A 21,972-nucleotide genomic window follows, 5' to 3' on the forward strand; every position below is an offset into this window, starting at 1 on the left:
CCCGGCAGCTGCAGAGGTGTGCAGGGCCTGCTGCCTCGCCCACGCTGACCGCCGCGCCCGGTGCGCCGCGTGCTCCACACTCTGGGCCGCCGCCCCCACGGCAGCCCAAACACCCAGCGGACCTCAAGGTCCTTTCTACAGACTCAACATCCGGTTGCCCGCCTCGCCGCGGGTCACAGCCCGGGACCCCGCTCTGCTCTGTCTGCGGCTAAAGTCCATACGCAATCCACCTTGTCGGTGCTCTCGCGCCCTGCCTGGACACCCCTCCTGGCCACGCAGCCGTCCGGGCCACACTCGGGCTGCGGCCCGGCCCAGGACTTCGAACCTCGCCCCCTGCGGGACCCACACAAAGCCCTGAGCCCTGACGTTGCCACCCGCAGCCCCCGGTCCCCGCTGCCGCCGCCTTCTTCACCTGTTCTCGGGAAGGGCTGCATCTCCGAGCCGAAGCCAGGCTGTGGGCCGGGGCGAGGTCCCAGAGAGGCCACAGCGGATCTGTCAGGCTGAGCCGGAACCCCAGCAGCCGACGAGACATCTCAGAGACCAAGGCTCGCCTTGGCGAGCTCTTGCCTTTTCCTCCTCTCGCAAGTCTCAAACACTCACACACTGAGAGTTCAGCTCTATAAATCCTGCTCCTCTTTCCCATATCATAATTAAAAAAAACCGGTAGGGGAGGTTTTAACTTTTATTGCGATTTCTGGAGTTGGGCTGCGGAGCATATATTAAGTTTACGCTTATGCGCTCTCGGCGGGGAGGGTCCTTTAAGAAATAAAAATCCATCTTAATATCCGCAGACGAGAGAGGTAATTTTTTTCTCTTCTCTTCACGCTGTTCCTTCTGAAGACTCCCTTCCAGCGAAGCGAATAAATAATTACCATCGCCTTAGCCATGATCCACTGCCTCGGGCCGGGGATGGACTCTGACCACCAGACTGGCCCTCACCTTGGCCCTATGAGACCTCACTCCATTTCTCTGGATTTGGGGAGGAGACACCTCAACCCCTGGCTCTATGACTTCCCACACATAAGCTCAACAGCTCTGAAACGGAAATGGGGGCACAGAGACCCAAAGCACAGAAGTCGTTCATTGGTGAATTTCGGCCCATCAGGGACTCTATCTTTAAGCCAAATGCTCCTGAGCACCCAGCCCCTGCCTGGGATACCCTTTACCCCAACTGACTGTGTGCCTGGGGCAGCCTGAAGACTCAAAGGCTGCTAGGAGCTCCCAACCTAGGGGAATCCCTTGCCTGCCTCCCACCAGCTGGCCTGCCTCTCTGGAAACTTCCCCATTTCCCTGGGAGCCATAGAGAGGTTTGAATACTTCTCTCCAAGAGAAGAAATTTTTTCACCCACAAAGGGATGGGGGATAGACAGACCAACAATTCAGCTAGAGAGACAAGAAACTCTTCCCATTTTCTCCTCCAGCTTCCTTAGCAGTCAAATATGTTTGCATAAGAGAGAAGGGAAAATAAATGTGTGTGTGTATAAATACATGCAGGGTATTTAAGAGAGCCTAGGGGAGACAGACACAGAGCCTACACTCATACAAGGTCACATATATCCCTCCCAGCAGATTACTGTGAGAATATAGAACTCTGTATACATTTTGTTACGGGGACATAATTTTGTTTCCCTGTTTAGAAGTTTATAATGTTTTAATAATCATAATAATTTCACAGTAAGAGAACCAAGAACCTGACCTTCTTTTGGCTTCTATTCCCCAGTATCTCTGAGAACAGGGGTGTATCTCTTCAGTCTCCTTAACCCCTCCCCCATTTATCTCCCCCACCCCCCCCCCCCCCCCCCCCGCCACTCCGCCCGCAGGCAGGCAAAGAAACCTCTTTTGAGAACTTTCTCTCTAGCAACCAGGGGCGGAATCGAAGAACCAGAAGGGGAAAGGACTAGAAGAACCTTTGCAAAGTTTCACAGGGCTCAGATTTTCCTCTACCCCATTCTCTTCCCCTCCTCCCCCTGGCATCAGCCAACAACCTTTCCACCAACATAGCAATGGTGGGCACGGACAGCCTCTGCTCACCCATACGTTTCCACATAGTGCAAAGACAGCCTGACAGTCACAGTCACAGAGACCGAGGCCTACGGGCCACAGACGACTAAACAGAGACCAGAGTCAGGTTTTTGCCCTGATGTTTCCCAGTTGCGTGTGCGTGTGTGAAGGGTTCTACTTGGACTTGATGGCTTTTCTATAACCTACCAACACCCTAAACATGTCCTTCCCCTGGATTTGGAGCTATAGAAGGGGAAGGGGAAATGGCTGGGCTGGCACTCAGAGTTCCCCAACTCTTGGAACCTCCAGGTGCCCCACTTCTCTAAGGGGAATCTCGAGCCCCAGTCGACTGGAGGTGGTAGGTGGGAGAGGCTAACCATTCCAGAGACCCTATTCTCTTTCTGTGTTCCTCTCTCTGCTAATGATTCTGCCCCACCCTGCTGCCCAACTGAGCTGGCCCGCCTAGCCACCTCTTACTCAAACTCCTGAATTTCCTTGGAATTGGCTGGACCCTCTTTGTCTGTCTCCATCAGCTGGGCCCAGGAGACAATAGCTGCAGGAAAAACTCCTCTCTCTTAGTCACAGGGATTGGGACAGGTTGAGGAGAGGACGGCATAAAGCAGGGTTCTCCAGACTTGTTCTCCAACCCCACTCACAGCTTCCCCTCCTTGGTCTGCACCCACTTTGCCCTATCTGGGAGGGGGCAGGGGGGCAGTCCCACTGGGGAAGGTAGGAGTGGGAGAGGTGGGTTGGGGCCCTCGACGAAAACCGACTGATGTAACTCAGGCAGTTTCTTGTTGCCGAGTTCAAAACTCAATCCCAACAACATGAAACTACCTAAGCCACAGATCAGCTGAGCGAGCAGGGCGGGAGATTCAGCTTTGCATCTATCCGGAGGAGAAGGGAAGGGGGTTGGGGAAGGAAGAAATTCAGCCCCGTCCCCCTTTCCGCCCCCACAACCTCCCTAAGGACTAGAGAGTAGACTTTGGGTTGCTGGGTGGGTAGGGGGTCTGACTGCCGTCATTAGTTTCTGGTCTAAGCAAATCGCTCAGGAAAAATCTGGTGAAATGGGACCGCTGGCCGCCAAATCCCGGCCCCACCCCCAGCACCGCAGTGGAGCTATTCCCTTGCATGTGTCCCTGGCCCTGGGGGAAGCTGGATCTTCCTTCCACTCTGGAGCTAGGTCCCCTGTCTTGTCCATCTGGCTCTCCTGCTCTTTTCTCCTAGACTTCTTCTGATCCTCTCCCTCTCAGTTCGGTTTAGGCTTCTCAGCGAATGTGGGTGGCTGAATCATAGCCCTGTGCTCTGGAGCCACTTCCAATCAGGCCACTTGCCTGGCAAAACCCTATAGCCAGGGAGCTCAGGGAACAAGAGGCTGGACAAGGCTCATACCCAAACCAGCGAAAAGCAGGAAAACCTAAGCTTCAAGCTTCAACCCGCTGTACTCCCCCTCCCCCACCAACAGACGACCAGACTGAGCAACACCTAGACCAGAGTGTCGACCTCAAGGAGACCCAAAGTGCCCGAAAACATAAAGAAGCCAAAAACCATCAATTTATCCCTTTAACCATGGAACTCCCACGGCAATGGGCCGGGGAGGGGAGGAGAGGGAGCTCCCAGTCGCTGCCCTCCGCTGCCAGCGGCCACAAGGAAAGCCTGGATTCCCGGCAAGCACAGATGCCCTAAACACCTTCCTCCAGGCTCTGTCTGCTGGACGCCGGGCACCTGGGGACACCACTCGTCCCCACTCCGCCGCCAAGAAAAGAACAAGAAACCGCTTCTCTTACCTTGTCGCTGCCTCCTCCTCCTGCTGCTCCTGGCGTTTCTGTTAGCTGCTGTTGAGGTTGGGGGGGCTGAGCTCCTCATGCCCCTCCAGCGGTTAAGTTTATTCCTTTCCTTGGATGGGTGGGGGGCTCTTTGGGTGACCCCCAGCAGCAGTGGGGTGTGCCCAGCCCAGCACCCCAGGCAATCAGATCCGTCTGCTCCTCAAGATTGCAGTTTGCTCTCTGCCTCTTTCCCTCCTCCAGTCACCTTTAAATGCATCTTTTACTGCAGCACCACATTATATTTGCAGATCATAAAATCCACCTCTCGCGCGCACCAAGACCGTCCTGACATTACTGTTTTATGACCTTGACTTATTGTGGTCACCTGGATAATATTTAAATCAACGTTATGGTCTCTCACTTACATTAAACCCGCCAAGAGACGTTCTAGAAAGGCTCTAGGAGATGAGTCAAACACAAAACACACACATCCACACACAGCCTCTTCGGGGGAGGGGGTGTCGCTAAAAATCACTAAAAACAAAAAAACATCCGTTTGAGGATTATGATTCTGGAAATTTATTAGGATTTTTTTCTCCATTAAGGAAGCTACATGCAAAAGATACAACATACAGAATATCTTTAAATAACACAACTCCCAGACAGGGACAGGGCAATATGGGGGGGGGGGGGCATTCTGTTTTTGCTTTGCTATGTTCTATTTTTAATTTTTTTGTTCCTCTGGATGAAATTTCTGAGATGTTAATAGATGGGGGATGTAGGGGTGCTGGGAGGGGTGAGAGAAAAGCAGAAAGCAGTACAAATACGAGACTTCAAGCAGATTCTTAGAGCGACTGGGAGGTAAAGACACGGAGAGGGTTTGGTGGAGGCTCTGGGTGCTACGACAAACACATGAACACTAGCCGAACTTTCCAAAACGTCTATTAGTCTAAGGAGGAAATGCAGCAAGGAAGGAACGATTCTGCCTGTGCTCTGCGAGATTACAGACCCTCTCTGGTTAATTTTTTTCCTCTTTTTCTCCTACAAGCTGGTGGATTCGATCTTAACTTTGCATAGAGAACAGAATGCTGTGTGTGAGTGCATGGGTGAGTGAGGGTTTGACACACACACCAGCCACACTCCCACCCCCATCTATGAGGGCACACACCACACCCCACACCCCGGCACCCCATTTCTCATGCTTTAAGTGGAAGCATTTTTGCAGCACGAACCATAGGTCCCTTGGAAGGAGAGTCTGAGGTCTTTGCCTTTTTTGCAGGCGCGTTGCATTTATACTCAGGGAGGGAAAAAAAAATATATCACCAGGCACAAAGGGAGGAGGGGCGGGGAAAGGAAGGCGGGGGAAGGGAGGAGGAGAGGCCTCGCGCTCAGGTGAAATTAAAATTGGAGGTCAGTTCCCGGATCCGATTCTCTCGGTTCATTTTCTTGAGTTTCATTCTGCGATTTTGGAACCAGATTTTGACTTGTCTGTCTGTAAGGTTAATGGTCTTGCTAATCTCCAGGCGGCGCTCTCGCGTCAAATACATATTGAACAGAAATTCTTTCTCCAATTCCAGCGTCTGGTGTTTAGTATAGGGGCACCTCTTCTTCCTTCCGCTCTTTGCTGTCAGCCAATTTCCTGTGGTGTTTTCTGCCTTTATCTCCTCTGTTAAAAATAACATTATTTGCATAAGTATCCCTCGAAGTCGAAAACCCTCTCAGCGCTGCAGCCTTTGCCAGCCTGCTGTGGGGTGGCTGAGGGAGCATAGGGGAGCTGCTCTTGCCCTAGGGGCCTGGCCAGTGGGCTCCTCTTAGGCTCAGTGTTCTTACAATTTCTTTGGGGCTTAGACTTAGGGAGATAAAGGGACGAAGTTCTTGCCTCCAAGCGTTTACTAAATTTAAATTACCCAAGTCCACCTTAATCTAAAAGATCCTGAGTACCCTCGCTTTCCCCCAGCTGGCTGACCCTGGCAGATTCCCTACATCTTGCCAGGTCCCCCCTTCTCTCTGTTCCATTCCAGCTCTGGAAAAATCCAACCAGAAGGAAAAGCATTTTCCAGGCCCCAGACCAGAGCAGAGTCCACCCACAGCCCAGATAAATTCCCAGAGAGCTTTGACCTGTTTCAACTTGGTGGAGGGACTTTGTTGTAGGTTCTGTGGCCAGAGGCCATTGCAGTGGTCCCTGCACTGGACCCCTAGCTCTTACCGCAGCCTGAGCTGCCACAAAGTGACACTGCTCCCTTAGGTCTCCCATTGCCATCTCTTCCTCTCTTAATCATTTCCCCCAGGTATGTGTAGCTGAGGCAGGGGAGCTTGTGAGAGCAGCAGAGGTCAGGGACAACAGAGCTGGGGTATCCTAAAGGGTCCTCAAACAACTTTCCTGGTCAAAGGACCTAAGCTCAAGGGAGAGACATATCCTGAGGAAATGCAGCCTCCTAGAAACCTCCTGCCCAGTCTGTGCATACATAGATGTGTATGCCTGCAAGTACACATGTATACCTGCAGAGATACACACACCTATACACGTAAGTACACACACACAGATATGTACATGTGTCTATTTATGTAAGGAGATACTATAGAATACTGTGCATTTCCCATGATCTTATTGACAGCCTCTCTCCCTGACACACATTTTTACTGAAATGGACCAGCCCTGCTTCTCAAGCAGCAGAAGGGAACCTGGCCATCTTTTTAAGGGCAAAACACAGAGTCCAAAGACCTGAGAGGATACCCAGCAAAGGACTCTGCTGATGGCTCTGAGCTCTCTCTCCTCCCTATTCCAAATCAGACTGCCAGATTCCTGGATCTTATCTTGATGGGGGTGGGGTGGGGCGGGGGCCTAAGAGGAACCAGAAAAGACACAAAAAAGGCAAACTTGAGGCTGCAGTCTAAAAAATCTGAATGTTCCGAATTTTCTCTCCTGTCTCTGCACCTGCAGCTTCTTGCCAGATTGTTTACAGGCTCTCCACATGTAACTATGTCCTGTTTATTTTCTTACTGAGGTTATTAGGTTTGGTGGGGCGGGGGGACAAGATAAATTATAAATGGGGAAGTTTAGCCAAAAGCTCTCTTGCCTCTGGACTGGTGGAGACATCAAAATAGGAGGAGAGGAAAGAAGGACACAGACAGGGTACAGGGTAAGAGGGATTCCTTGGGGTGGGAGGGATTAGGTTGCTGTGGGGACAGCTAGAGAAAAAGGAGAGCCTATGGGAATGGGTGCAGGTCGAGTTAAGAGGTGAACTTGTTAACCTTGACTTTGCTTTTGGTGGGGCTAGAATGCAGCTTTTCCTGCCTCAAATCTGCTCCCTAACCAAGCTCAGGGTCAGTAGAGAGGGTATAAGATTAAACCTTCACACTGCACACGTGCCACAGGAAAGGCTTCGAGGCTGTAGGCGCCTCACTCTCCCCCTCATGAACACACCAGTGCTCATCTTCCAGTCAGTGTCTCTATGGGGATGATTTGCCAAGGCCACCTTTGCAGACCCAAGAGGATGAGGCTCTGCCCTTGCCCGCCAAAAGAGTGCCCATGCGTGTGTGAGTGGTATGTGTGAGTGTGCAAGGAGCATGCGATATGGATGTGTGTGAGTGTGGCACAGGTCGCCCGTAGGCATGCGTGTGCGTCGCGTCCATATACAAAGCACCAGGAGATCCAGGCCGCCCCTAGCCTGCTCCACTCTCAATATTTCATCTGCCTCTATACCCAATGAGCCCCTTATATTCTGTCACCAGTAGCCGGTGTTGTGGGGAGCAGGTTTATTCTTCCCCGTTGGTTGGGCCTTTTTCTGAAGCTCTTTGCTACAACTTTTCAGGAAAAGTCGTTCCCCTCAGCTTCCCTCCCCTGCTCCCGTTTCCTCCACATTCTTTCCCCAAGTATCAGAGAAAGATCCCCAAGGCCTCCAGCTCCTACAGCAGAAATGAATCTTGAACCCTGAGCTTGAACTCTGGCTGGGCTTTCTCTCAACCCAAATTACAGTGAAATCCAACCAAAGCCACATTCCCTTTCAGGAGAAAACCTCTTGCCACGCACACAGAAATTTCCCAACCACTCATTTGTAAGCTGCTTTTGGAAACCAAGAAAAAAGATAATTTAGCTAGAAAAAATGGAAAAGAAAAATTAAAAGAGGAAACAGAAAACTTACAACATTCCAAATGCCCTGTTCCAACGCCATCCAAGCCAGGCATCTGGAGGAGGGAGGGCCGTGGCCGGCAGCCCTTCACCTCCACCTCTTCCGGCCCCAGCCTCGCTGCCCAAGGCCCCCGGCCGAGCCAAAAGCCGCAGGAGCCCAAGCCGCACGCACAGATCAGACCCACAAACAACAAATCGCGTTTCGCAGGAAACAATTTTCAACTGGGAAAACGCAGTAAAGAGAACCCCCCCATCTCCCCAGCTTCCCTAGTCCCTGGCCCAAGATCGCCATTTTAGGCTTTTTGCAAGCCCCTGACCTGAGCTGGGGGACATCAGCTCCCCAGGACACCAGCACTGAGAAAGCAAACCACAGCCAGCACGCGCCTGAGAGCAGCCACCCGTCCGGGGCAGCACACTGCGCCTGCAGGCTGCCAGCGGTGCGTACCGCCCCCGCCTTAGCACCCATGGCGGGGGCCGGGCAGACACCTCCACGTCGCCGCTTACCTTCCCCAGCTAAGTGACGCGCCACCAGCCTGGAGCTCAGCAGACACTAGCCGCAAGCCAGGGTCGCATTCCCGAAATGGTCTGGGGCCTCCTGGGCCCAACCCTCTCCCCTGCCCGCCTCCCCTGGCCGCGAAGACCAAGTGCCGGAACGTCCCAGTAGCGCCCGCGGCCCAGGCGGCCTTACCTTTCGCTTCGTTATCCGAGGTGTCTGGGCTGGAGTCGGCAGTTTTAGCCCTCTCCTTTTCGCTCTCCGAGGGGCTGCCTTTAGGGCCCGTCAGGCTCTGCTCCGTCTTGATCTCACTGGGGCTGGGGGTCTGGTTGTCGGACTTGGGGGTCTCAGGGAAACTCACTTTGCCGCCCAGCTGAGGCGATTCCAGATGTTCGGCGCGCGGGTTGAGACTGGCCCGCTGCTCGAAAGGGGCTTCGAAGTCGTTGGCCCCGGAACAGTGGGGCGTCTTGTCCAGCGCGGAGTAGCTCGGGCTGGCGCGGTAGTAGCTGGGCACGGGTACTTCGTGCTCCCCAAGGCAGGACTCCGGCAGGGGGTGGGAGTAGAGAGCTGCCTCGGGGCCACTTTTCGCCCGCTTCTCTGCGCTGTACATGCAGCAGACATTCTCCTCCTTGACACTAGGTGGGTAGGAGCAGGAGGACAGCGGCCTGCCAACAGGTTGTTCCAGGCGATAGGCGGCTTTGGGGTCGCCCCAGGAGTCCAGCTGCGAGAGGTAGGACGGATAGGTGTTGAGGGCGAGGCTGGGGCTGCCGCCCTCGTCCCTCTTGGAGAGCGAGGGCGCGAGCCCGCAGCCCCTCATCACCCCGCAGTTGAAGTCACTCCCAGACTGCATATACATGCCTGCGCTCCGGCTATAGCGCTCTCCTCCGCCGGGCGCAGCCAAGGGCTCCGCGTACGAGTTCGGAGTTACATTGCGAGGGCATGTCATTTTCAGAGAGAGGGGTTTTTAAGGAGCAATACTACAGCGGAGGAGCTGACATCTTTTTTTTCCCCCATCCGGGAGGGGGGGCGCGGTTGGAGGGGAGGGAGGAAAAAGAAGGGGAGGGGGGGAAATATCAGCTCCATAATTATCCGCGCATTCGGTTCTCACCATGTGACGGCTAGACCAATGGGATTTGAAAATGGCCTTGATGATTCAGACGGCCGTGACGTCAGCGGGGTCAAGTTGTCGGCAGGCGGAGCGCGCAGAGTGGAGTAACAGCGCCACCTAGCAGCTGCCTCGGGGTAGGGGCACCGGAGCCCTTCCCGGCGAACAAAGGAAGCGCCCCCCGGGCTGCAGGGGCGGTAGGGGGGTGGAGGGGGATGGGGGTGAGGGTTCTGGAAAGAGTGGGGTTTGTTTATCCAGTAACCAGCCTGTAACTCCTGGGGAGAAGGGGGCGGAGAGGGGGAAAATGCGGGAGAGAGGGTGAGAGCGAGGCTACCCGGGGCTCAAAACAGTCAAATTCAAATTAAAAGGTCGAGACACGAATCAGGTACTTCTCCCCACTCTTCATCTCCCCTTTTCATCTCCTCGGCCCCGGCTCCCGCTTCTTCCCTTGGAGATGGGAGTGGGGTGAGGGTTTTTTTTGGGGGGGTAGTGGGGGGATCTGGTGAGCACAGAAAGGGGAAAAAAAGTTAAGGAATCCCAAACAGGACTAAAGTTTCTGCTCTCCCGCCTCCTCTTTTCTCCGGACTTGGCCCTTGAGGCTGGAAGCTTGGGGGCCGCGGCGCTGGAGGTTGGTGGAGTTGCAAGTTTCCTGTGGAGTTTGACGGGGAATCTCCAGCCTCTAGGGTGGGCCAGGGAGGGGGTCACGGTCACTTCATGGCTGCTCGGAAAAGGAGGTTCCGAATGGACGCGGCGTAGGAGAAAGAGGAAGCCAGAGACCAGAGGCACCCGATCCCCGACCCGAGAGCTGCGGCCTGGGCCTGGCAGGGTGGGCGGCTCCTGGGTCACCATCTCAGGGGCCCACAAGGCTTTGGCCTTGGAGCCGGTTCTGCTACTTTACTTCAGGCCCTGGCGGCCCTCGCTTTCCGCTTGACCTTGCCCCCACTAAAACAGGGAATATTCCGGGAAAGAAAGAGGGAACCTGCGGAGCCTCGGTCAGTTTGGAGGAGTCACGTATGACACGGGAACCAGCACACAAGACACAACAAAACCCGACCCAGAGAGGCGTCCTTTACAGAGCGCATGGGCTGGGAGCATGTTTGAAAGAAGACAGACCAGTCTATTTTTGTGGTTGTTTTTAAATAAAAGGAAGAAATAAGGGGAACCGTATTTTTCAAATAGTTATTTCCGTTTCTCCATCGCCTTCTTCCAAAGCGAACTAAACTCTCCACCCCTTCCTCAGGAAACGGAATCTGGAGAACAACTTGTCTTTCCGGTCGCCCCACATTTTTCCCTGGACACAGCCTGGGGTTCAGACTTTCCGAAGGGCTGGAGGTTGGCGGGGAAAGGACTGGAGTCCAGCGCCCTGGCGTGGAGGAGTGAGGAGGCTAGACCGCTTCCAGGGAGGCCCAAGCCCGCTGCGGCTAGAAGACCACAGAAAGAAATCCGCCGAATTTCCCCATCCAGGGGTGGAAAGAGAAGACGCAGGGTTTCCTGAACCTCCGGAAAACTGGAAGGAAATGTGTAGTGTATGATTTGCTTGCATGACCTGCCAGGGGAGATTTGAAATGGTTTTGTGTTTTCATTTGCAGGGTCACCCTGGCCTCAGCATGGGGGTTATCCAGGGCAAGGTTAGGCTGTTTAGGCCCCAGACTTGGGACAGTCCGGGCAGCAGTTAATCCAGGGAGCCATTTGTCCCACCGCCCATCCCGCGGGAAACGGGCGAGACTTTATGGCCACTCTGTTTGTATTATCTGCATTAGTCTTTCCCCACCAGTTTGATCGAAACCGTTCCCTTTTACGAGGACCCAACGAAAATTTCCCGTCATATTTATCAGTCAGGGATAAAAATTTAGTATGGGAACTGATATTTTCTCATTTATGGGACGATGAAATTAAATACCAAAGCAATTGAGAATTATATGACTTTGGGGGTTCCCTCCCCCCTCTTTCACGTCTCCTTTATTTTCCTGCCTGGTGTGCTTTTCCCAGGAATTTAGCGTTCCAGTTCCCTACCCTTACCCCCCATTTTGGAGTCCGGTGCGTCCTTTTCCCCACGGCCAAGTGCCCCTTGGCCACCTCAGCCTTTTCTGTTTTTTCCTCTAGGTGTTAGTAGCTGGGGGCCAGGACAGCACTACCCGAGCCTCTGCCCAGGCCAGGCCAGGCTGGGATCAGAGAAAGTTTTCCAGGGAAGAACCGCAAAGGGTTTGAGCCCAGCTTGGGAGGGGGTGAAGCAGTCGGCAGCAAAGGGTGAAGGAGATAAACTTCAGACAAGCCACAAGGCCTAGCCTAGGGAACCAGCAGACAGGGAGCAGAGCCATCGGCCTCAGGGGCGCCACCACCCAACCTCTTTCCAAGCCCACCTCTCACCTTAGCCAAGGGAGAGCACAGAGTCGCTCGCCATCATTAATGAAAATAATACTCCGGGGAGGAGCCTCCCGCCTCGACTCCTACCTCCTCACAAGAACGAATAGTGTTTAAAGTTGAAATAATTAGAAGTATGATAAACACGGCCCATTAATGAAAAAAGAAATCAAATTCATCAGCCTAAGTGGGACCCCCGGTGGGACAAATGTTTGCCTCTAATTACGCAAGATAAACGAAAACCCAGAGCTGTTAAACTAGAGCCCTCTTGGACGACACAGACCTGAATAACTTGTTGGGTTTTCACAGACTTTGGGATTCTGCTTCAGTGGAGGTAAAAGGAAGGAAAAAGTGAGTGTTTGAGCCTGGCGAAGGGAGCATTTGTGGGGGCCTGGGTCCCAGCCCTGCCCCCTTGGGCTCGGTCTTTCCTGAGGCCACGAGCAAAGGCTGTTTCCGTCCTATTGTCCGGGCCTGGCGTTCAAAGGCATGCGGGCCGCCACAGCCACCCCGCCTGCCGCCACTGCCAGGCACCTACCGCCCTTCCCCACAGGACCAAGACCCTTCAGCCTGTGCCCTTGGCAACTGGATTAGGATCCAGGGAAGGCCTGTGTTGCTAGAATCATCCACATATGGACTCTAATTAATCAATTTCCCCAACTTTCCGAGGGTGCCGAGAGACCTATGCCTATGCCTAAGTCTGGGGCTCCCCCTTCTTACCTCAACTTGTGAACATGAAAATCCAAGGGGTGCAGGCCACAGTGGGGCCAGGCTGTGCATACGACCTGACAAATCCCACTCAGGGCCAGTGCCCTGACCCCTTTCTCCCTTCCGGGGTACCCAGATCCTGGAAAGGCAGCAAGGACGGGGCTGGGCCTCCTTCTGCCTGTGGGACTGTGAGCAGTGCAGAGGAGGAGGGTTCAGGAGCTCTATGAATACTCTGGGAGGATCCAGCGGGTTCCACAGGGCAGCCCAAGGGCTGGGGCGCTAGGGGTCCCCACGTGAAAGCAGAAGGAAAATATGCTCAATGAACAAAAAAGGACCTTGGTTGCTTTCCTGGCTGTAACCCTCAACACACCCCAGAAGCACCCTGGTTTCTCCAGCAAAAATTTCAGAGTTTCCCCAAGAGGTTAAGAAAGTCAACTGGGAAATTCTGAAGATGAAGTGAAAAAGGAAGAATGTCTTTCCCTTTTGGGTTAAATAATAAAATAAAAACAAAGTGTGTGTATTGAAATCTTTCTAAGCAAAGAGAAAACAGAATCACACCAGAGATTGTAGTTTTTTTCCTCTTGCTTTGGAGGCCGAGATAAATCCTTCTCTTCCCAAAACTTGAAGAAAAGATTTCCTTTTCTTCTTCACTAGCACCAGGCTGTGCCCCAGCTGAATTGGGAGCAGGGAAATTCCAGGCAAAATTCGGAATGCCCAGAGACCCAGAAAAGAAAAATATTTTCAAACAGGTAATAGAGGAAGGTAGGAGGCCGAGGACGCTTAGCGGGGCCTCTTGTCTACTCTGGACCTCACAGCCCCCGGGGTAGCTCGGCCAGCAGAATCTGTCACATCTTGACATTGTACACACTTGCACACAGATGCTACGGAGTTCAGCATCTATACACGTGTCTAACTTGCACTTAAATATGTGTACACAGCCACAAATATTCACTTTTACCCAAAGTGCTGTCTGAGATCTCCGAATCCCGAATTCTGACAACCCGTACCAGTCTGACTGCTTCCTGGCCCTGCCGAAGCTGGCCAGTTATTTAATTTTGTCCCCTGAATTGAAACCAGACCAAAGACACCTCGGAGAGAAGCTTTGTGGGGAGGAGACGGGTGGGAGGATGTCTTAGGGGCAGGCCCTGCTCCCCACTTTAGTGGTTTGCTTCTAAGTTGCCCCCAGTAAGTCAGGTTTCCAGCTAGAGTCGGAGCTGTGGTTAGGCTGGCCTGCTCCGGAGAAAAACACCGATCCTTTCTTACCGGTTAAATTCCTTTTCAAAGATCTCTGCCTTCCTTTCCTTTCTTTCCTATTTTTCTTTTTTTCTCTTCTTTCTTTCCTTCTTGTTTCATCCTTCTCTTTTCTCTTTATTTGCTTCTTTCTGGTTTTCTTCTTCTTCCTTTCTGCCTGTAATATATTCTTTCCTTCTTTTTCCAATCCTTTCTTTCTTAATTTTCTTCCTTATTTCTCGAATTTCCTAATTTCCTTCTTTCTTTGCTCTTTTCTCCTTCTTCTTTTCTCCTTCTCCTTTTCTCCTTCTTTCTTTGCTCTTTTCTCTCTCCAATTATTTCCTTCCCCCTGACTTTCTTTCCTAGCCTTTCTTATTTTTCTCCGGTGTGCTGGGCTTAGTGAGGGGGACAGCACCAGGCTCAGTCGCATACCTCCCTAGCCCAGCTGCTAAGGCTTGGAGTTGACCTTCTCCCGCCCACGGCCTTAGCTCAGCTCCTCCTCACAAGGCGAAGTGTAGGGCTGCCAGCTGCCAGCAGCCAGGCCTCAGCAGTCGCCATTAGAGGGAGGAAAAATCGGATTCTGGGGCACATCCACACTAATGCTGATGACTTCTTGAAGTGCCAGGATTCAGGGGTCATGTATTTTCACTTCCATCACCCCAAAGGAGGCTTGTCTACCAGGCCTGCCTTTGGAGAAGTTGTCCCATCTTTGTCCTGACCTCCAAAGCTGAAACATTAAAATGGCCCAAAGTTGAGCCCAGTTGGTGCTCCCAAGGCTGGAGCCAGGAGAAATGAGCGAATGGGATTCTGTCAGTCCCAGGTCCAGGGGTCATCCGTGGGCAAGTCCATCTCCCACATGGCCGCCTTTGTTCTCTGCTCCTGGACTGCAGCCCTGCTGGCCCTCTGTCTCCTTTGGTCCTGCAACCACTGCAACCTCTGGGCAGGAGTTTCTTGGTGTTTTGGATTCTTTCTTCAAACCCACTGTTGACTTCACAGGCGGCAGGCCAGGATGCAGGGCTGTGTGTGCAGAGACCCTCCCAAATCAGCATCTGAGTCAAGGTTATGGGTCTTTGCTTTGTGCAGTGGATTGGACGGGGGCTGTGCAGAGAGGTGTGTGTCTGTGTGTGTGTGTGTGTGTGTAGAGAGAGAGAGAGAGAGAGTAGTGCCCACACGAGAACAAGAGGGTGTGATGGGGGAAGGTCTTGTCATGCTGATATTGTCCAAACCTTTAGAGTTTGTAAGTGTGCAAGAGCAGAGTGGACAGGACTCTGTCCAAAGATGCTCCAAAGCTGAGTCCAAGATGGGCCTCAGGAAGGACTGACTCAGACCTTCAAGCCTTTTTGCCTTAGAGAAAGGCAGCTCCCATACACTCCCTTCCCTGCACTGCCACCCCGCAGAGCCCCTCTCACCCCTGCCTTTCAAAGACCTGTGATTTCATCCTATGGCAAGACGAAAACTTACTTTTTTTTTTTTTTAAGGGATGGGGAATCTTGTAAAATTTTTATGCCAAACAAAGTTATAAAAACTTCCCGGGCGTTGCCTTTTCCAAAGGTTTATATGAATAATAAAGAGTGCAGTCGCGTGCACTGGTTCTGGCGGGCTCTGAGTAGGGAGGGGTTAGCAAACAGCATTATCCAACCCTAGGGCACCAGAAAACCCCAGTGGCTCCCCCCTTCAGGGAATACTGGCCCAGAAACAATTGCCCTACGGATTCCTGAGAGAGGCGGAGAAAGCGAAGGGGTGGTGCCCTTGACTCCCTTGAAGTTCAAAGTTCTTCTTTGCCCTTAAGAGAAGAGCCCCCTCTGCTCTCAGCCCACTGGAGAAATTAGCCCAAGGTAGCTTCTCTCATTCTGGTTGATAACTGACTCTAGGTATCCCCAAATTTGTTCACCTTTCAGACACCTGGTTTGCACCTTTTGCTCCCCCAAAACAGGGCTCCCCAATCTTTCCATCTGGGACACCTAGAGCCAGGGGGCTTTCTCTCAGAGGTGCTTGGCAGGGGTTTTGAGTCTTCTTACAAGGGGCCCTTGCATCGCCAAACCTCAGCCACCTAAGAGTCTAAGTGACAAAGAAACCCCAAACTCAAGGCTACTCCCAAACCCATTTCTCATTTCGAGTGCCCTTGATTCCTCCTGTACCCCCAAAGCCCATAGTTGGAGGGGGAGGGGCCCAGAGTGCTCTCTCAGCCCATACCACTTAATACCCTTGTAAACTCCCACGTGCGCTATAAACTTGGATTTTTACAACCAGCATTCCTCCTTAGCTCCGGGAAACTTTGAACTCGGCCTCAGGTTTATTTACTGTGGGGGGGCGGTGGGGAGGAAAGGGGCTGGGGAGCTGGGAGCTGAGAAAGGCTGGAGAAAAGAGGAAAAATGTGGGGCAAGGGGCTGAGGAGGTGGGGGTCTGGGGTGTGTTGGGAGAACCAAGACCCTCCACTACAGGTTTGTTTACTATTTAGGGCGGAAGCGGTTTCTAATACAGGCCAGACTGAGTCGTTAAGGTCGAAATGAAACTGGGTTTAGAGACATGGTGGGGAGGGGGTGCTTTATGGCAGCGTCTAGACGAGGATCTTTTGTTCCTGGGCAGTGCTGCGGCTGGAGAGGATTACCCCAAGAGGTTGAGCCCAGAGTGCCCCTGACCTGCAAGGGGGGTTGGACACCTTGGGAGACCGAAGGTGGGTTTGTTTGGGGGCCAAAAAACCCTTTTTCCTCCTTTTTAGAGGGTCACCAAGGACTGGCAGATTCCTGGCTTGGGTCACAGAAGCCTTTGTTTTTCTTTCATGATGACCTTCTCCTCTCATCCAGCAGAACTCTCTTTTGGAGCAGAGGACATTTCTGGGCTGCACATTGCAGAGAAAGTGGTACCTGTGGGTTTTAAATATTTTTCTCCAAAATCAGGCACTTGGAGGCTAATATTTTGCTTTATAAATAGGTTCATCTTATAGAGTTTCCTCTAGCCTAATTTTACAGGAAACATGACCAGCAGGCTAATATTTCCTAATGTGGCTAGTGGATAAACATCATACCTGGAGAAGTGTCACACACACACACACACAAACGTACAGAGGCCCCTCAGTTGCATTCCTGCCCACACTCAACAAACACTGCCAGTGGTTACACACCACAGAGATACAAATTCTAGATGTGCATGTGGTCAGGTTTACTCCATACAACAGACAAAAGCATACAAATAATATTCCTTCTTATGTGCACCCATAGGCACACCGAGTTAAATAAAACGTTTGTGTGTGGGCACATGAGGGAATTGTGGGCTGCATATACACCCTAGTTTGCAAATCCTGTCTCACAACCCGACCCACATTTACAAATTAGAAATTTAGATGCCAAAACTGCAGGGATTCTTACCATCAAAAATGACAGAACCTAGATTTGATAGTCATGATGCTTTTTCCTTTCATCCAACAGAATTGTATTGACAAAAACATTTTCTTTGAATTATACAAAGACAGAAAGAGAGGGGAAAGATGAGATAAGTGGTCCCGAACCTCTGCTCCCAAATAACGAATTTGAAACAGAGACCAACGAAGTGCCCTCACTGAAAGCACTGCAAGGGCCATGATTATCTTTATACAGAAGAAACCTGCAGCAAATATAGATGGGTATGGTGACTGTCCCCACAGGTCATCTCCATCCCCAGTGCCAACCCCTACAAAACAAATCTCTGGGGCTTTCTACTGTGGGACACCCAATGTATAAACATCAGGGTGGCCCCAGTACAGGCGTCTTGTTGTGTCTGGAAGAGCCTGGCCATTTGTGCCAGAGGGAAAGCAGCCAGGCCCCACCTTCCCACCCCCAGGAGCTGTGGAGAGGAGAGGGAGGGGGCTGGTTTCTCCTTCTGTCCCCTCCTTCCTTAAAAACAGTGTGTAAAAATTCCAATACAGACTTCTCATAGAGAGAGAGAGAGAGAAAAAAAAAAAAAAAGCACTACCCTTCACACTACACATTTAACTGCGACAGACGGAGACATCTGGCAGAAGGGCGGTGGAGCCAAAAAAATTCCTATAAATTTAAATTCGATGATGGTTACAATTAACTCCACAACAAACGTGTACTTAAACAGAAAGCGTTGCTGGGCGTTTGGACACAGCTCGAGCTGCACGTGAGAAAGGAGAGCTTCAGAGTAGCTATGGAATGTCCTCAGTTTGAGAATGTGAGGAAACTACGGCAATACTCTTGACCCTGCCAGCGGAGAGGAGCTCCAGGCCGGCCAGCACCGGCCTATCTCACCTCTGCTTGCCTGTCCTCACCCGCTGGGCTCTGCCCTCCTGCCTCCTCCTCCTCCGCCGCCGCCATGGGAGCATGGAGGATTTTAAGAGGAGAGGGGTTAATAAAAGGGTCAAATAAAATCATAATATTGAACAGAATGAAATTTATCTTTATTTGCCACCAAAAAAATTTTCACAGCAATCCCTCTGGGAAGGGAGCAGGGTGGGGAGTGCACATGTACACACGCACTCATGCATAGGAGGAGAGATGGGTGATTTGAATCTCATTGGGGGCGTCCCCCGTCCCCTCCAGGTGGAAAGAAATTTATTTACAAAAATCCAGGCCCCAGCAAGCGGGAGGCGCCCAATCCCATCTCCCTACTGCCTCCACCACCCCAATGTTCTTTTTTCTTAAAAAAAATAAAAAAGAAAAAAAAAGAGGTAACGACTGCATAGACTATAGATAAATCCATGAAGTGGGGGCACTGCTTGGAAAAAGGTTTGGAAACCTCAATGCACCAATTAAGAAATTTCAAAGGAAGGTTCTACACATTCACGGGGAGAACAACTAGGCTCGGGCGGGGCCTTGGCGAAGACGGAGGTAGGACACGGACTTTGCACACCTAACACCAGGTCGAAGGTACAGAAATTTCACAGCAAGGCAGGATCACATTTAGCTGCCCCCTAAAGTAGTGGGGCTGGGTGGGGCGGGGTAGAGAGGGAGCCCGAGAAGTTTCCGCTGGCAGACATGCTGTCTTAGCGGATCTTTTCACTTGGGCAAGGGAAGGCTTTTAGTTCGTGGATTGTTCGGCTCAGGCGCTCACTACTGTCGCCCCTCCCCCACCCAATCCGAGCAGCAGCAAGACTTTGTCGCCGAGGTGTGTTTTCTTTTAAATAAAAGTCTTGGCCTCGGCGCCAACGGTGTTCACTCGCCGTGCATCAGACACTTCCCTTCACCCCCTTTTCAGGCCCGGTCCCCGTCCCACAGCGAGAGTCAGACCGAGGGTCCAGGAGGTTCCAGAATGGAGTGCCGGCCACAGCGGTGGGGGCCACCCCTGGCCACAGTCCAGTTTTCCACCCGCGGAAAGAAGACGAGTTAGAAAATAAAAAATAAAAATAAAATAAAATAAATTTCCCCTCCCCCCGCCCCCAAAAGGGCCCGGTCTGCAGGTTACAGCAGCGGATTTCCCGAGAAATACTGCAGCCGGTCTCTGCTCAGTTTTTTTTCTTTCATCCTTCTGTTCTGAAACCAAATTTTCACTTGTCGGTCCGTCAGGTTCAGCATCCGGGACAGCTGCAGCCGCTTCTCTTTGTTGATATATACGTTGAAGAAAAACTCTCGCTCCAGTTCCCGGATCTGGAATTTCGAATAAGGGCAGCGCTTCTTGCGGGTGCGGGGGGCGTCTGGAGGGAGGGGAGGGGGTAAGTGCGAGGAGAGGGGGGAGAGAGACACGTGAGACCTGGGCGACCCCAGACCGCTGAGCGCTCAGCGGCCCTTCTCCTAGGCCACCGCTGGCAGCCCTCCCGCCAGGCGGCTGGCTGTCTTGCAGCTGCAGCGCCGGAGCAAGCCTCGACCCCCTGCCAGGTCTAGCGGGTCCCGACCCCCGGCCACTGCGCGACCTCGTACCCAGTCCTCAGGCGAGAGCCGCGGCTGGCTGACAGGGTTTGGGACAGAAGGAAAGCCCTCCGGGGACACGTGCGTGCCCTCGGGCCCCCAGTCTGCTCCCCCTCGGCCCTCGGGCCCTTCCTGCGCCGCCCTCCCAGTGGTTCGGAAAGCCCAGCCTCCCCCCTCCTAGAAATCTGGAGGGAAAGCTGAGAAGAGGCGCGAAGCAGTGAGATCTGGCGACAGCAGTGGGGAGGCGGGGAGGAAGCCGGCCAGCAGGCACCGGGACACCAGAGAGCCGCTTCCGGGGCCCTGGCGCCCCGGGACGCCCGCGGGGCCGCGCCTTCCACACCGCAGTTCTAGGCCAGCACCGAGGCCGCGTACCCAGGAGAAACGCCCAGACCCCCGCCTGGAGCGCAGTGGAGTCCTGCGGCGCCTCGCCCCATTCCCCTGTCGCGGCTGACCCCAGAGTTGCTTGGGTTTCTGCTGGAGGACCCGCGAACACATAGTTTGAACATTTTCAAAACTAGTTTTAAAAAGGATCATAGCGGCCCTGGCTTGCCTCTCCGGTCTCAGGTTCTGCTCCATTGCTCCTCTCCCCCACCTCTCCCCCTCTCTGGATCTCTCCCTGTCTTTCCCTCGCCCTCCCCTTTCTCCCCCTCCACCCCTCCCCTCCTTCCCACTCCTCGGCAGCCCGGCTCCCCATCCTTCCTTAAATGCTCCTCTAAGTTCACGATCAAAGTTAATATCGCCCGCAATGGTGGCGCTTTTAAAAATTTCACAGACCGAGGGAGATAACGGGGGGGGTTCACCCGGCTTTTCCAAAGAGCCCTTTTCCCTCCCTCCCCACCCCTTCTCCATCGTAAAAAGTCGAGTCGTTGGGAGAGAGGGCTTTGTAGGTTATAATAAAATCCTTTGAATGCTTATAAAACTCCACATAAAACCCGACTGACCCAAAACACGAGGCCGTCCCCGCTCCTCTTGCCTCCCCCCTTCTCCCGCCCTCCCTCTCTCGCTCCCTCCCTCGCTGCCCGCCCGTTCCCCGGCCGCTGCTACCTACTGGGGGCGGCTCCTTTGGCCGGCTCCTTGGCCGCGGAGTGGGCTGAACCGGACGAGCTGGGATTTGTGTTCTCCTCCTCAGCCTCCGCCTCGGCACCCGCCTCAGCCCGGGACCCCAATCCCGAGGCCGGGGGCGCCTCGGGCTCCCCCTTGGCCTCGCCCTTGCCGGAGCAGGGGGGCTCGGCGGGAGCGTCGCCGCCACCGCAGTAGGCGTTGTCGAAGAAACGGTCGAAGGCTTGAGGCAGGACGCTGTTCTTGTTGACTGAGGAGTAGAAGCCGGCGGGGGCTGCGTGCGGGGCGCTGGGGTGGTGGTGGCCGCCGTAGGAACCTTCGTTTTTCATGAGGATCTCGGTGACGGTGGAAGGAGGCAGGCACTCCCGGTGCATAAGCTCGTCGGCCGCCGCATAGCAGGAGGAGTAGCTGTTCCGATGGTGCCACTTGCCGGTTGGCTCTAGGCCGTAGGAGACCTCCCGGACCGGGGGCACTTGGGCCGAGTAGGGATAGGAGATCTGACGAGAGGGGGCCTGGGGCAGGAAGGAGGAGACCGTGGAGAACTCGGGCATGTAGTAAGTGCAACTGGGCAGATAGAGGTTGGAGGCGCAGCTCCCTCGCTCGCCGAAATCTGCGCCCCTCTCCTTGCGCGACGGCGAGCAGAAGTTGCCCAGGTTGACCGAGTTAAACATCGTTCTCCTCTCCTGCCGGCTCCGGATGGAGGTTTTGGACCCGGTCTAGCGAGGGGGGAAAATTTGGGAAGGCGAGATGACGCGTTATCCGTCTTAGTCTCTCTCCCTGAGCACGTGATCCAAAGTAGATATTGTCATATATCAGTTCGGAGCACTTCGCAGACGTAGGAGGGGTTCTCTCTTAGGTAAGATCGGGGACGTTCAGGCGATTGGTTTGCAAACACCGCAGAAACATTATGAAAATCAATTGCAGATTTGTATTCGTTTTTCTCTCGTCACTCCCCTTCTCTCCATATCACAGCGCGAGCAAAAGAGGAGAGAGAGGGCTGGGGTGGGGTGGGCGGTGGGACGGGCGAGGGTGGTGGCTGGGAGGGGGTAATTGTATTTTTTTCTAGCTGCTGCTCTTTTTCTCCCCCAGGATTGGGGGAAGGAGGAGGTCTCTCACGTATGGGGGTCTTGCCTCCTCTCTGTGATCAGCACCAGAAGGGTGGGAGTGAGGACTTCTTTCCCCACTGCCTGATTTCCCCAGAGAAGTGAATCCTTTCCCTTAAATCTCAGGGACTCTTACCCTTCCAACCTGCAGAGTCACCGCCTGCTCACAAGAATTTGAAG

General features: G+C 53.3%; 2 protein-coding genes and 1 long non-coding RNA gene across 3 annotated transcripts; 1 reads left to right on the top strand and 2 right to left on the bottom strand.

The window, feature by feature from the left end:
• Positions 1-4,322: 4,322 nt before the first annotated feature.
• Positions 4,323-9,449, bottom strand: HOXC10 (homeobox C10). The gene is made up of 2 exons (XM_010373879.2): positions 8,585-9,449; positions 4,323-5,433 (listed from the first exon to the last, which is right to left on the bottom strand). Exons 1-2 carry the CDS (start codon positions 9,333-9,335, stop codon positions 5,156-5,158), a joined length of 1,029 nt encoding a protein of 342 aa, XP_010372181.1. The 5' UTR covers positions 9,336-9,449; the 3' UTR covers positions 4,323-5,155.
• On the top strand, positions 9,049-10,648 carry LOC104670577. Its single transcript, XR_749156.2, has 3 exons — positions 9,049-9,119; positions 9,512-9,631; positions 10,446-10,648. It is a non-coding gene; the product is annotated as an uncharacterized LOC104670577 (long non-coding RNA).
• A 7,516-nt stretch (positions 10,649-18,164) lies between these two features.
• On the bottom strand, positions 18,165-21,474 carry HOXC11 (homeobox C11). The gene is made up of 2 exons (XM_010373881.1): positions 20,679-21,474; positions 18,165-19,419 (listed from the first exon to the last, which is right to left on the bottom strand). The coding sequence occupies exons 1-2, from the start codon at positions 21,358-21,360 to the stop codon at positions 19,187-19,189; spliced, it is 915 nt and encodes a 304-aa protein (XP_010372183.1). The 5' UTR covers positions 21,361-21,474; the 3' UTR covers positions 18,165-19,186.
• Between the last annotated feature and the right edge of the window lie 498 nt (positions 21,475-21,972).

This window comes from Rhinopithecus roxellana, chromosome 10 (genome assembly GCF_007565055.1).
Source record: "Rhinopithecus roxellana isolate Shanxi Qingling chromosome 10, ASM756505v1, whole genome shotgun sequence".
NCBI lineage: Eukaryota > Metazoa > Chordata > Mammalia > Primates > Cercopithecidae > Rhinopithecus > Rhinopithecus roxellana.